At 50.0% G+C, this 15,254-nt stretch overlaps 1 protein-coding gene across 1 annotated transcript; it reads left to right on the top strand.

Annotated features, from left to right (window-relative positions):
- The first annotated feature begins 3,067 nt into the window (after positions 1 to 3,067).
- Positions 3,068 to 11,564, top strand: LOC114693249 (polyunsaturated fatty acid lipoxygenase ALOX15). Its single transcript, XM_028869568.2, has 14 exons — positions 3,068 to 3,226; positions 4,687 to 4,891; positions 5,174 to 5,255; positions 5,336 to 5,458; positions 5,575 to 5,678; positions 5,870 to 6,030; positions 7,258 to 7,401; positions 8,224 to 8,433; positions 9,232 to 9,318; positions 9,411 to 9,580; positions 9,742 to 9,863; positions 10,467 to 10,567; positions 10,688 to 10,855; positions 10,964 to 11,564. The coding sequence occupies exons 1-14, from the start codon at positions 3,092 to 3,094 to the stop codon at positions 11,141 to 11,143; spliced, it is 1,992 nt and encodes a 663-aa protein (XP_028725401.1). The 5' UTR covers positions 3,068 to 3,091; the 3' UTR covers positions 11,144 to 11,564.
- Positions 11,565 to 15,254: the final 3,690 nt, after the last annotated feature.

Raw genomic sequence — 15,254 nt, 5'->3', positions numbered from 1 at the left:
TCAGAGTCTTTGTTTTAAATAACTCGTGTAGCCCTCTTCATTTGGTCTTTAAAAACCTGTGTCTCATATACACACTGTTGAATAGCTTGTCTTCTCCTTCTCTGTCTCCATGGCTCTGCCTCTGGTTCCTGTGGCTTGTGTGTGGAAACTGCCATCCCCGGGGTTCCTGAGAAAGCTCTTTAGAGAGCCGCTTTCTCTGTTCCTCACTTTAGGGTGACAAGAAGCAGCTGGATGGTTTCTGAAGCAGCTTTCCTCGCTCTTAAACGAGGGGCACAGGAAGAAATGGTCCTTCTCCCACCGGATGCTGACGAGTCCGTGTGGGATTCCTGGAATGCTAGCAGTCTTTTCACTCTCCATGGACACAGCTAAGGAGGAAGTCTATGGACCCAGCTCTTAAAGAGTGTCACAATATTCCTAATGTATGAGTTGTCTCACAGATCACACAGAAATAGAGTGAGACCCAATGGGGAAATGGGAAATCCAGTTCACAGAAAGTAAAATACTAGGTCATATTTATATTATTTATTTATTTAGATTTCTCAGACAGGGTTTCTCTGTGTAGCTCTGGCTGTCCTGGAACTCCCTCTGTAGACCAGACTGGCCTTGAACTCAGAGATCTGCCTACCTCTGCCTCCTGAGCACTAGGATTAAAGGAGTATGCCACCATGCATTTTTTTAACCTACCAGATTATCTAAGGTAAAAATGGTTATCACACACCCATGCAAGAGTGAGGGAGGTGAGACATTCTCCCACACTGAATGCTCTTAGAACCGTAAGTCGGCACAGCCTTCTGTGGCAGGCTGTTGTATTTCTTACGTGCGAATGCTTTGCCTGTGCATACACATGTCTCATGCTCACAGAGGTAAGATGGCATTGGATTCCCTGCAACTGGAGTTAACGGATGGCTGTGAGCGACCATGTGAGTGCTGGGAACCAAACCAGGTCCCCTGCAGCAGAATGAGAGCTCTTAGCCGCTGAGCCATCTCTCCAGCCTATGACAGGGGATTTTTTTAATTTCTGCCAAAATTACATATGCATTTGCCCTATAATTCCATCTCCAGGATTTTGTACCATTGATGTATTTGCCTGTGAGAAGTGATGTAAGTACTAGATTTATTGCTATAAGAAAAAAAAATAGTTACAGAAGATTGCTAATAACTTGAATGTGTATTTATAAGGGGCTGGTAGACTATGCTACATCAAAACAACAGCAACCTTCAAAAATAAGATCTTTATGCATTAATATGAAATAGTTTCCTGATTTGTGTTAAAATGTGGAAAGAAGCAAATGCAGAATAAATTACGTTATCGTGTGTGAGACAGACATGGTGTTACAGCTGGGCCTTCTCGCCTAAGGAAAGGACACCAGGATGAGTCCCTAGTGTCCTTTATGAATTTGAAGTTGTTATTGAGCACACAGACCAGCAAGGGACATGCACTTTTGTGACAACTAGTACAGCGGAAGCCCCGAGCTGAGGGAGGCAGGGGGTACCTGAAGGTAAAAACCACAGGCTTGGTGCCTCCGTTGATAAAGCTGGCAATCGCTGTTAGCATGACTGGACAGGCACTTTTAATAAGAACAGAGCATAGTTGCATCACCATGGCGTCTTTCTTTGATCGGGAAACAGAAAACCTCCCTGTTAACAGAAGCAGAATGATGCAGGTTAGCAAAAGTTCCTGGAAGCACCACACATGTCTGAGGGTAACACTGACCTCAGTTTAACTGGAGGTCAGGGCAGGACTTAGCGAAGATGTTATTCTCTCTTCAGTGGGAGGTGTATATTAGCTTGGGAATGTGCACAGGACTGACTAAAGTGGCGACTGCTATTCGCTGCAGACATACCTCCATTGACTTCATTTGTTTAATTAGATTTATAATGCTCTGTGCCAGAATAGCAGCAAAGGTTATTTTATTACTCGTTAATAGTCACACAGCCCGGAAGTCATTTGGGGACCCATGTCTCCCCAGGAGGAAGGATTTATATATAATTGCATTTTCAGCTCAGTGGGTTTCAGGGGCCACAACAATAACAACAAGTGAGTGCCATGCTGGGATGTGGTCTCGGCCTGGGAAGAGCTCCTGCTAGTGGATGATACAGACAGACACATAGACGATCACAGTGCAGCATTAAGTGGGCATCAGCAGAAGGGCCTCTGAGGGGGCAAGACTTGGGCAAGCTGCTTATCTCTGGGAGCAGGTGGAGAAGGCACTTCACTGAGAAGCCAGAGTCTCTTCAGGATTTGGAAGGCTGAGTAGAGTTGACCCAGAGCACACGTTTCTCCAGCAAACAGCAGGCAGTGTGTGGTGGTGGCTCTAGGCACAGAAAGGAGCTGAGGGAGGTGGGGCAGGGGAGTGGGGGAGGGGAGGAGGCAAGTCAGCTTTGCAAGGGCTTTGAAGGCCAGGGAATTTGGGGTTTTATTTTGCGGACATCAGGAGGCAGAGGCTTTTAATCTAAAGGAATGAGCCCAGAGCCTGCTGTAGGATGGGCAGAGTGTACAGAGCTGGTGAAATTAATTGGGTGGCTGAAACACACCTCTTTCAAACCCTGCAGAGGGCCTTCGTCCTGCCCTGCAACCTTAACATTGTCCTGGGGCATGGGTGAACCAACTTGTGATTCATTAGAATGCGTGTGCATGTGCGTGTGCGTGTGCGTGTGCGTGTGCGTGTGTGTGTGTGTGTGTGTGTGTGTGTGTGTGTAGGTGAGTGGCACTTCCTAGCCGTCAGGGATTCCTTCCTCTAGAGTCAGTCAGGATCTCCTCACTCTGCCTTCTTGCTGGGCCAGATGTTGAGTCTTTCTTCCATGTTTTCCTTTCAAATCCCCCTCTCCTTCCCCCTCTTGTCTTCCTTTCACCAAAATGACTTGGGAGCTCTGCTTTGGCCAGGACCCCGCCTTTTTTTTGGGTTGCAGCTAGGCTCCCCGCACGTGGCAAGGTGGGGTGATTGGCAATGTGCCAAGGTGGGGTTGATTGGCCATATGCCACCTTCTGCTCAACCCTAAACAAGACTTCTGAAGGGGTGGGGCCTTGGCTCTCTTATTTAGCGCATCTACCCCTCTTGACTCTCAGAAGGGAAAAAACTTCATCTGCAAGATGGGTGTCTACCACATCTGTGTCTCCACTGGGCGCTCGATATACGCAGGCACCGGAAACGAGATCCACATGTGGCTGGTAGGAGAGCATGGGGAGGCGTCTCTCGGGAAGGTGCTACGACCCTGGCGGAACTCGGTGAGCTTCACGGAGCTGGGCCTAGGCTGGCCCCGGGGTCCAAAGCTAGAGAAATCCCAAGGAGCCCGAAGCTGCTCCTGAACTCCGGGGCAGGCGCTCACAACGGAAAGCGCAAGCACAGGCGCTCGATGAGCGCACCTTAACTTGGCTGCCGCCTGAGCTCAAGGAGTGGGATATTGCTGAGTGTTCCTCCTTTCGCCAGCTGCAGCTGCCGCTGCCCTCTCTACTTTTAGAAGTTAGAATTTCCCGTCTTCTCTGCAGATACTGGATCTCCGATCTTAGGGCGGAGTGGGTGGGAAGAAAGAAAGGTGGGCGGGTGGGTTTGGGGTGAAGCAATATTCTGTGAAGCTCCCCGTTTATATGTGGCTGGTCTTGCTTCCCTCTCTTCTTCTCCCCTCCCTCCCTTTCCTCTTCTCCCTCCCCTCCCTTTCCTCTTCTCTTTCCTTTCCTTTCTTTTCCTTTCTTTTCTTTTCTTTTCTTTTCTTTTCTTTTCTTTTCTTTTCTTTTCTTTTCTTTTCTTTTCTTTTCACTCTTCAATTCTTCCAGATCTGGATGTTGTCTTAAGTTCACTTCAAAGAAAGATAAAGAAATGAGGCGCTTACTGGATCGTCTCCCTCTCTTGGCCTTCATCTGACCAAACATGGAGCAAGCTCAGTCAGTTCTATCCCCCAAACATTTTACCTGATGCTTGCACAGTCCTTGACCACCAACGAATGTCTGCTAGATCCGCTAGACCCCGAGGCACGTTGGGCACCTTGAGCTCTCCGCGTTCGCACCCCCTTTAAAACAGCCTGCCTGCTAAGGCCTTCCAGTGTCTCCAGCTCTTCCCCTGTACTAACCGCCAAGACTCCGATTTACTCTGTGTCCCTCAGGATCTGGTCTAGTGTGGCTCCTCAGCCACAGTGGGTCTCGGGGCCCGAGCTTCATGGCCCAGGTGCCATGGAGGCTTGGGGGAGGGGCATGAAGATGCAGGCACAGGGGACCAGCCAGGGCTGGCTATAGAAAGATAGATGCTGGTCCTTTCAGCCTCTACTCTCTCCAGGGACTCTGCCCAGTGTCTCTCCCCGACCTCATTCTCTCTAACCGACCCACTCCTCAGTCCAGGTTTCTGCTTAGAGACGGTCCTCTAGAAGTCCCGGCTCAGCCTAAGTGGAATTCCTATGGATCCTCTGCCTTGGTGGGGTCTCCCATCTCGCCTGTGTTCTCACTGGGCTTCAGGCAGGGTTTCAGCATCCCGCCTCACCCCCAGCCTTCACCCAGGGGGGACAAAGGGAAGGAAGGAGTATACCTTTTCATCTTCTGTCCCCAACGCTCCCACTCTTGGTTGAGCTGACAACCCAGAGTGGTGTCGTGGGGCCCTGCTGGTGTGCTCTCCCTTTCTCTTCACTTTCCCTGTGGCCCCGTGGAAGCAGAACTCGGCCTGAAGGACCCCCTTCTCTGCCCCTTGTGTTTATCGGCAGGAGGAGAAATTCCAGGTGGAGGTGTCAGAATACCTGGGGGCGCTGCTGTTCGTGAAAGTGCAAAAATGGCATTACCTTACGGATGACGCCTGGTTCTGCAACTGGATCTCCGTGAGGGGCCCCGGAGACCAAGGAGCAGAGTACAGGTTCCCCTGTTACCGATGGGTGCAGGGCACCAGCATCCTGAGCATCCCCGAGGGCACTGGTGAGCAGAGGGGTGGGGTGTGAAGAGGCATCAGAGCTGCGTGAGGAAGACGAGGCAGCGTGTGGGCGCTAGAGCCTGGAGGCTGGGGTTTTGTTGGTTGGTTTTAAAGAAGAGTGTTGTTGGCGCTGGCCGAGGTGTCGCTGAGGCTGGCGGGGGGCGGGGGGCGGCGCATGAAGATGTAGGCACAGCAGGCAGCCAGGGCTGGCTGAAGAGGTACTCGGGCAAGGACTAGAGAGAGGCTCTCAGTAGGCATCCCAGAGTGCCCCCCTGCTCCACTTCCAGGCTGCACCGTGGTTGAAGACACTCAAGGCCTGTTCAGGAAGCATAGAGAAGAGGAGCTGGAAGAGAGAAGGAGCCTGTACAAGTGAGCCTGAGCCCGGGGACCCACGGCCGCAGCGAGCGGCTCCTGCAGCGCCCGCGTCTGACGTCATTTCTGCCCCGCAGGTGGGGCAACTGGAAGGATGGCCCTATCCTGAATGTGGCGGCGACCAGCTTGTCTGACCTCCCTGTAGACGAGCGATTTCGAGAGGACAAGAGGTTTGAATTCGAAGCTTCGCAGGTTTTGGGGTAAGAGCAAGGGTGCCCGGTGCGAGGGGAGGGGAGCTGGTCTAGTCTATGGCACAGTCACTAATGTTTGGTCCTAAGTATAACTGTCCAGCCCTGTGCCCCATTCTCCCCCGAAGGAAAACAGATGTCCTTTTCAACTTTCCTCTAAATACTTTGACCTGCTGGAAAGACCTGGATGACTTCAAATGGGTTTTCAAGACTGGCCACACCAAGCTGGCTGGTTAGTTCACCTACCCCAACATTACTCCTACCCCAACACCCTTCCCAGTGCGGGGAGAGAGAGAAAGAAGACCGGGTTGGGAGGCCAGAGGCTTGCGTCTCTCTGGTAGTCTGGGTCAAGAAGGGATGGTTCGGTGGGTGTGGGAAGGACCAGGAACCTGGATCTTAGACACACTCGTCTCCCATCCCCAGAACAGGTTCGGAGGTCCTGGAAAGAGGATGCTTTATTTGGGTACCAGTTTCTCAATGGTGCCAACCCCATGCTGCTGCGGCGGTCCACTGGTATTCCTTCCCGACTGGTGTTCCCTCCGGGCATGGAGGAGCTGCAGACTCAGCTGCAAGAGGAGCTCGAGGTGCGGACACTGGAGCCCTAGGGAGGCGGAGCAGGGAAGGGAGGCGGAGCAGGGAAGGGAGGTGGTGCCCTGTGGGCTGTGGCTCTCAGGTTGCCTGTGGATTCAACTCCCTGCTGGTTGTCAGGAGGGCGCTCCTGCAGGAGAAATCCCAGACCAAAATGTAGTTCCGTGGTTTTCCTACCGCAGGAGAAGAGCATATGGTGGAGGGTAGGAGTCTTAGGTGGGGAGGCCAGTAGAGGCCAGCTGAAAGTTGGGAAATGTGACCGGGTCCTAGAGGCCATGGGTCCAGAGAGGTGCAGGGTAAGGGAATCCAGGTCAGGGCTGGTGTTGTTAATGAGGAACCAATACGGGACAATGACAATATTCATGGGGCAAGACAGACTTGCATCTGGATTCTGGTTTTGCTGTGTGATTTTAAGTAAGATATCCCACTTCTCTGATCTGTTTCTGCAGAGTCACAGGCCAGTGGGAAACCACCCTGCCCCTGACCTGTCTTTGAGCCCAGGACTTAGCAATCCCCACGTTCTGATTCAGGGTTAACGGCCAAGCAATGCTTCTGGCCTCGTTGTTCTTTTCCACCAGCTCATTACACATGCTCCAAAGGCCCTCTAAAAGCCCACCCCCCTGCTCAGCCAAAGGCCTCTAAAAGCCCACCCTCTGCTCAGCCCACTGTCATTACTGTTCCCACTCAGAAGCAGCCATCATTCTGTGTTTCTCCCCATAAATCTCTGTGAGCTTTGTTGCGTGGTATAACTTTGCGTTATCTCCTGGCTCCCAATTGCCAAGATACCCTTGTGCTGGAGAGCCCGTTCAGGTTCTTTCAGGTTCCTTTCTTGTAATGTGGGGTAATTTAAATGGAATATATAAGAATTCCCTGGGACAAGGCTAGGTAGAGCTACTTGCTGCCAAGCCCAGCAACCTTAGTTCAATCCCTGGAACCCATGTGGTAAAAGGAGAGAACCACCTCACACAAGCTGGCCTCTGATCACCATACAGTGTCATGGCAAACATGTGCCCCCCCCATACAGCAAGCAAACAAATGTAATAAAAATGTAAAAAAAAAAAAAAAAAAAAAAAGAAATTTCACGAGTTAATAAGGACAAGCGGTGTCAGGTGACTGATGGAGACAGGCCATTTTTCTCCTTTCTCCTCTCCTTGTTGGGCGCCCGGGGTGGGAAGAAGACTCTCCGCGCTGACAGAAGCCCCCCAATTTCTCTCTCTGTGCAGAAAGGCACTCTGTTTGAAGCCGATTTCTTCCTCCTGGACGGGATCAAGGCCAACGTCATCTTCTTCAGCCAGCAGTACCTGGCTGCCCCTCTTGTCATGCTGAAGCTGCAGCCTGACGGGCAACTCCTGCCCATCGCCATCCAGGTGAGAGGACCTGGGGTCGGACCCTCGGGCGGCCTCCGCAGATGAGCCCGTTGTCCAAGTTCTGTCTCACTTCCCGGCGGTGCCCTTGCCCTAAGCACCCAGGAGGCACAGGAGGAGATGAGGAGGCTTTGACTTTTGGGGGCGTGTGGCCTTGCTGGGGAGACAGACTAGTCAGCCTGTGTAAGCTCCCGATGCCGAGGGCAGAACCAGTCCAGGAGGAGCCTGAGAGGAATGTCAGGAGGATGGGTGGCCTCTATCCCCAGAGCAGGGTGCACTCGGCAGAGAGGCTGAGGTAGAGGAGCGGAGATGTCTGTGGACTGCACCGAGATGAGAAGGCCTGGCTAAGCTTAGCTCAGGAGGAGGAATGTGGCCTCTGGGAAACAGACTTCTCTACCTTTTCAGTGCTGGAATGGATGGACAGAAGGGAGTTACCAGTGCTGGGATTAGGGTCTCAAGTTAAGGCTTCGGGCGGGGGAGCGGGGTGGGGGGGGCGCTGCCAGGTGAGTAGAAGCCATCAGGATGGAGAGGGAGCAGGGCCGAGGGAGACAGAAAGTGGGAGTCAGTCAGGTTTCCCCAGAAATGGGACAGTAAGGCAGGAAAGACAGCCAGATAGGCTTTGGTCCTGCCAATCTTGAGGTACTGAGGACACATACAAATCCTCGAGCTAGCAGCTGAAACCTGGAGACTCGGATCTTTGCGGGTAGGTGGTGTTGAAAGACGAGGGAGGGGTCAGGATTTCCGTACAAGTGTGGGATGGAGGAGACGGGAGTCACTGAGTCCCTAATGTGCGGCTCCTCACCCAGCACCCTTGTTCTGCTCCAGCTTGAACTGCCCAAAACTGGGTCCACCCCACCACCAATTTTCACACCCGAGGATCCTCCAGTGGACTGGCTCCTGGCCAAATGCTGGGTCCGTAGCTGTGACTTTCAGCTGCATGAGCTACAGTCTCACCTCCTGAGGGGACATTTGGTGGCTGAAGTCTTTTCTGTGGCCACCATGAGGTCCCTGCCTTCAGTGCATCCTGTTTTTAAGGTAAACCTTATTCATTTTTTGTTCTGCCTGTCTCTCTGCCCATGACGCATTCTTGCCCTGAAACATCCCCTCTGTGACATCTCAGGGTTCAGGGAGATGAGAGAGCAAGGGAGTGTGAGGTGATCTCCTCTACGTTTCAATGATACTAATTTCCAAGGGGGGTGATAAAGGTAATTCCCGAGGAAAGGGTGTAAAGATTGTATTCTTTTTATGTACAAAACATAGATAAACACACAGTACAATAACTGATGCAAATGACTGGGAGATTCCATCCAATCAGAGGAGACCATGCGTATAACACTACATTGCATGTCTCTACACAGAACTAGTCTAGATGACATTGGTAACATCTGATCTTTGGGGATTTTTATCTCCGGTAAGAGAAAAAAAAAAAGGACAGTAATGATTGTATTCAACTCACGGGCTATGCTGAAACAGCTTAGAGTCAAAGCAGGACCATGGGAGGGTGAGTTGCTTTGGGGTGATCAAGAAAGACTGTTAAGAGAGAACACAGAGAAGGGAAGCAGTGTCAGAAAGCAGCAGGTGGATGCTGTGGTACCTACCTGTCAGGCAGTGCAAATCAGCACATTGCCAGTGTTGAGGACCATGAAACTCCTGGCCTGTGTCTCCCTGGAGACTGCAGCCTCACGGCCATGCTCTCCCTGGAGACTGCAGCCTCACGGCCATGCTCTCCCTGGAGACCGCAGCCTCACGGCCATGCTCTCCTTCCTTGTCAAGCCTGTTTCCTGAAGGGACCTTACTCTTCTTCTGACTTACTCAACACACCTCTTCTTCTAGCTTCTAGTTCCTCACCTGCTCTACACCTTGGAGATTAACGTCCGGGCCAGGAATGATCTGATCTCAACGAGAGGTTTTTTTGACAAGGTATGGGGACAGAAATGGGTTCTAGGTTCACTCTGTCCTTGGGCTTCAGGGCAGCTTGATTGGACTGAGTCAGCCTGTCCTCGGTCCTTTAGGCAATGAGCACAGGTGGAGGGGGCCACCTGGATCTTCTCAAGCAAGCTGGAGCCTTGCTGACCTACACCTCATTGTGCCCTCCTGATGACTTGGCTGAGCGGGGGCTCCTGGATGTCCAGTCTAGCTTCTATGCTAAGGATGCCCTGCGACTCTGGGACATCATACATCGGTAAGGCCGACAGGACTGCAGGACGGGTATGAGTGCTGGTTCAGGTAGAGAAGACCAGGAGACTAGGAGGTCTGTGCCTCGGCTGGGGGTAGACACTCTGGCCTGGCCATCTGACCGGGGAGTGGAGGCTTCAGTGTGCCGGTCCTGCCTTTTGTTGGCAGGTATGTGGTGGGAATGTTTGATCTCCACTACAAGACTGACGAGGCCGTGAGAGCGGACTATGAGCTGCAGAGCTGGTGTCGAGAGATCACTGAAGTTGGGCTGCAAGGTGCCCAGGACAGAGGTAACAAGCTCCCCCCCCCCCACCCCCCCCCCTGCATGAGAACTAAGACACAAGTTCTGAGACCTCTCCAGGACCCTCTCTACTTCTATGGAATCTTCCAGAAGCATTTCAATCCTTAGGAAAACCCTCAAAGGCTTTTCTAGGTGCAGCAGGAAAAGCATTCATTAAAATTCAACACTAACCTCACCTTGAAAGAAAGCTGACCTCCTTCAGAAGCCCTCACCTGTCCATAGTTAGGGGGTGAAGACTCATGAATTCCTTCCCACTTAACTCTACAAGGCTGACTTGTGTAGGCGACCGGCCGTTGTTGAGTTCATGAGTACATCCATCAGTCCTGTCATGCCCAGAAGACACTGGTTTACTCTGTCTTCTCTTACCCTGACTCTTACATACCCGCCCATCTGCTCACTCTCTCACATTGATCTCCGAGCCCTGAGGTAGAGCTGTGATGTCGATGCCAGGGCTCCTCTCTTCCCTCACCACACCCACCCTCACGCCAGCTGGCACAAGCTCCCGGCATCCCTTCTCACCTCTCCTTCTCTCGAGGCCTCACTTCTAGTGGTTGTGGTGACGTCACCTGCTGACTGTCCACACCTCTTGTAGGGTTTCCCACCTCTCTACCGTCCCGGGCTCAAGCTTGCCGCTTCATCACCATGTGCATCTTCACCTGCACGGCTCAGCACTCCTCTGTCCATTTAGGCCAGGTACATCCCAGAGGGAGGCAGCGGGAGTTTGGATCCTGTAGCGAGGGAGGGGGGTGTGAGCATCTGGGCCAAGGGTCTTCCTGTTTAGGCAGCCTTGACCCCAGGTCACTGTCTCTCCAGCTGGATTGGTTCTATTGGGTACCTAATGCACCCTGTACCATGAGGCTGCCTCCACCCACCACCAAGGATGCGACCATGGAAAAGCTGATGGCCACATTGCCCAACCCTCATCAGTCTACTCTCCAGATAAACGTCATTTGGCTTCTGGGCAAACGCCAGGCTGTTATGGTGAGAGTCAATCATTCAGGGTCCGGAGGAAGGATTCAGAGGGGAAGCTATGTGCCCCAATCTGGTTGGGGTCACAGGTTCTAAAGCTGTTTTCCCTCCTGCACCCAGGTGCCCCTGGGCCAGCATTCAGAGGAACACTTTCAAAACCCCAAGGCCAAAGCTGTGCTGGAGAAATTCAGAGAGGAGCTGGTTGTCCTGGAAAAGGAAATTGAGATTCGTAATAAGAGCCTGGACATCCCCTATGAGTACCTGCGGCCCAGCCTGGTGGAAAACAGCGTGGCCGTATGAGCACCTCCACCTTTTTGTTGTTTCAGTCGCCCCTATCCAAGCACAGCCCTGCGCTTGAGTGGTTGCCATCCTGCCCCCGCCCCTAACCCTATCCTCTGCCCATGCGGGACCCTCCTCCTAGAGCCAGCTTTTCATTGTCTGCTGCAGGGAATGCATCTGCTTTGAATGCATTACTCAGGAGTGCCGCTCTTCAGTTATCCTTTTTTCTCTTCCATCCCCATAAGATAAAAAACAGCCATGCTCAGGAAAATCACACCAGGAACACAAGAGGGTGATATTATACATCATTGTACACCTTTCATGAATCAAATAGACTTCAAGCCTAAGTAGAGTCTAATAACAACAGAAAAGATAAGGTTTGGACTAGTGATAGAAAAGAGCATGGATTGAATTATTTCAAATAAAATGTTGGCAAAGATTACAGAGCGTCCAGGTTATTCTTTCTTTCTACCTGGGAGGATTTGGAAAAAAGTATAGCCATTAGCAATTGCCAAGTTATTTGAATACTCAAAATTTTCATTTCACAAATCACTTTGAAAATGTAAATGGAGGAAAACTGGTCAAACTTTTAAAATTGCTTCAGGCTGGAGATATTTTGTCTCAAGGATGAAGAGACATGTCTTCTATAAGCTATTTCCCATTTGCTGGTTGGGAAACGCCAAGTTAACAAGTCTAGAAAAACCTCATGAATCTCTTAGTACATCACAACTTAAACATCTAACTTGGGCATCAGGACGACATTTTGGGATTTTCTTTCTTCCTATGGCAACCTGCGTGTATTTTAAAACAAACTAACAGTACATACAAGGCCAAAGTGTTCCTGTAAGGAAAACAAAACTGCTTGACCCAGTTCTTAATACTGTGGAAGACAGTATTTGAAACTTGGTCTGATCTGTGTGTGCGCCTGTGTGTTACTCGGGAAGGAACACAGAGCTCGGTCCACCTTCTTCAGCCCTTGGTCCAATAGGGAGGACTTGAGGGGTGGGGGTAGCGTGTAATGTTAGAATCTGTGAAAACCTTCCAAGTCAGGAGAACACACTGTAGTTTCCACAGCAGAACTAGTCTGGCAGGGGTAGCAGGTAGTGCTAGGAGAAGCCGTGGGAAAAGGGGAGTGAGGACCATAAGGCCAGGAAAGTGATTGGTCTTTATGAAGCAGCCACAGGAAGATCTTAAGTAATGGCAGAGCAGGGTCCTGACTGTGCCAAAATGCTAGCTTCTCATTGGGGGCCCACCCTCCTCAGAGGCCACACCCCCACTGGTCCTTGCTCCTCAGAAACCACACCCTTTTCCTTGGAGGCCTCTATCTCCCTGGAGCCCATGCCCTTCACCTGGGAGGCTGTGCCCTGCTGCTTAGGGGCCACACCCTTCCCCTTGGGGCCCACCACATCTTTAGTTGCTTGCTTGCTCAATGCTTTTACATTCTTACAGGTTTTCTCCTCAATCTCTGATAGAGAACAGCTCAAGTCTCCTTGCTATCTGGAAATGAACTTTGTAGACCCTCGGGTTTATGACAAAAGGCCTGGCTCATGGGGGGCTGACACCGGAAATCAGGCCCCTGAAGGTCCCGTGGTTGCTGAGTGGAAACTGAGGTCAGGAGTTAAGAGCTGCATTGCATACATGTATGCAAACATGCATGCTGCAGCAGTGAAGCCCCACCTGTTGGCTCTTTGTAATTCAGATGCCACTGCTCTGTGCTGGCAGGCAGAAAGAGCTCAGGTATTAGCTATCCTAAAATGTTTATATTGGAAAGAGCCTTTTCTTCCTCTATTTCTACTGGGAAGAGGCTTCTTTCTTTCCTTTATTTTTCTTTTACAGGGTATTTTAATCTTTAAGCCTAGTTTCAATATTTTCCCCCCTTTTTACCTGGAAAATCCTTCTCTCTTGATTGAGAAATTCTCCCTTTTCTATTGGGAAATTTCCTTTCATTTCCTTTCCTTCCCTCTTCTCTGTTGGGAAGATTCCCTTTTTCATTTTCTTTCTTTCCCTTTTCTCTATTGAGAAAGGTCTTTTTCCTTGATCTATTTCCTGTCTCAGGAGCCATGCTATTTCTAGCTTTAAAAATTGTGCCGTTACTGCTTTTTCTCTTGATAAGCATTTTAGCAACTGTACATTTTGTTGCTTCTGAGATGGGGAATTTAAATGCCCCATGACCCTGCCTATCCTGGAGTCTTCTTACCCTGAGAGTGCTTCCCTCCAGTTGGTAAGATGACCCGCTCCTCTGTCCTTCTTCAGCGGATTCTTTGTCCTTCAAGTCACATGTTGGGCGCCATTTGTCACTGCCATGTTGGGTGCCAAATATCTCAGATTGTGGCGGCACACGTGTGTGGGTTCACGCAGATCTGTGGAAAGAAGACTCAGAAGCATCTTAAGAACGAATCTAGACTTTCATGGCTGGGGGGGGGGGGGTTCCAGCCTCGAAGAACTGAAGCCTTTCCCTTTGCCCAGGGTATTTTTAGTTTCTCTCTATTTACAGTTTAGCCAGTTAATTTCCATATGCTCAAAACAACCTGAAAGGAGTTTCCAAAGATACAACGCCGCCGAGTGCAAACTCCTCGATTTCTCAGGTACCACAGTTTTCCGGGTTTCCTGAACCAAGTTTTGCATAGTCCCTTGATCCTTGGGAGACTCCCAGACAAGATGTACATAGGGTGATAAGAGAAACTAAAGGGTGGATTAAACAAAGGATGGATTAGGGCTCCTGCTGAGCTACGCTCTGGAGCCAGGCCAGGAGTAGCTCAGCAGAAACTCAGCCACAGTGGGTGGGCCTCCCCACCTCATTACACCCAACCACAGGCATACTCAGAAGCCCTCTCCCAGGTAATTCTGGATCTCATCAAGTTGTCAACTGAAATTAATCCTCACAGTCAGGCTTCTCAAATTTCCCTCTAATAGGGAAGAGTAAACAGCTAAAAAGAATCAGCCTTTGAGCAGAAAATAACTTTCCTTGAAGTTATCTGGGGATATCTGGGGATAGCTGTTCTACGTTCCAATGTTGGTTTAGCCTAAAGCATATGACAACTTTCCTACTTCCTGTGAGAAGCAGAGAGACTTGATGGCAGTTTGGCCAAGTCAATAATGATTCACAGCAGCGGGGATGTGGAGTCGCCCTAACTACTCAGGCTTGAGAAGAAAGGCATCTTCGCATTGAGGAAATGGATGGTACTGGGGAACAATGCATTAGCGAAATAAGCTCTCCCTAAGATAAACACCACACCTTCCTTCTCTCATTGGGTGCTAAAAAAAAGTTGACCTAGATCTAGATTAGTGACTCCAGGAGGCTGGGGAGGGTAATGGGTGGAGGAACAGTAGGAGGTTGAATAGCAAGTACTAGAACAGAGTGAAGACAGAAAGAATAAATGGTAGTTCTCCCTAACACAATGGCATGACTAATTCACAATGGTTTATTATATAGTTTATACATAATTAGAAGAGAAGAACTAGGGGCTGGAGAGATGGCTCAGAGGTTAAGAGCACTGCTTGTTCTTCCAAAGGTCTGAGTTAATTCAGCATCACATGGTGGTCACAACATCTGTAATAGATTGTGCTCTTCTGTCAGGATATGTGCAGACAGAACACTGTATACATAATAAATAAATAAATCTTTAAAAAAAAAAAGAAGAGAAGAACTAGTGTAAGCAGGAGGTAACAATGAACTTAAGGAGATGTAAATGTTAACTCTCTTGCTTTGATAATTACACATCGAATACATATAATGAATTATTAGGGTAAACCACTTTAGCATATACAACTAAAACAGTAAGTGGTTAAACATAAAATATTTTGTTCCAATTGTCTAGTGAGCACAACAGTTCTTACATGATTTATAAGACAAAGAACCGGAGTGTTGAGGTATGGGTCTGGCTTTGTCCTACCAAACAAGTTTTGTCTCAGCTGTATTGGGGAGAGTGGTTCTTTGCAGCCAGCCCTTTCCTGAATGTAGAGTGAGTGGGAGATACTTCTTTAACTAACATGGTCTCCAGGATCACAGGGGTAGGGGAGAGGTCAACATTGTCATACAGCCCCATTGTAAGACAAATGAATACCATTTGTCATCAGACACAGGCAATAGTAAACCTCCTGAACAGGACAAGAGGGGACTGGGCAATTGTCT

This window comes from Peromyscus leucopus, chromosome 8b (assembly GCF_004664715.2).
Source record: "Peromyscus leucopus breed LL Stock chromosome 8b, UCI_PerLeu_2.1, whole genome shotgun sequence".
NCBI lineage: Eukaryota > Metazoa > Chordata > Mammalia > Rodentia > Cricetidae > Peromyscus > Peromyscus leucopus.
The sequence above is the reverse complement of the archived record's forward strand: the minus strand, read 5'-3'. Positions and strand labels throughout refer to the sequence as shown.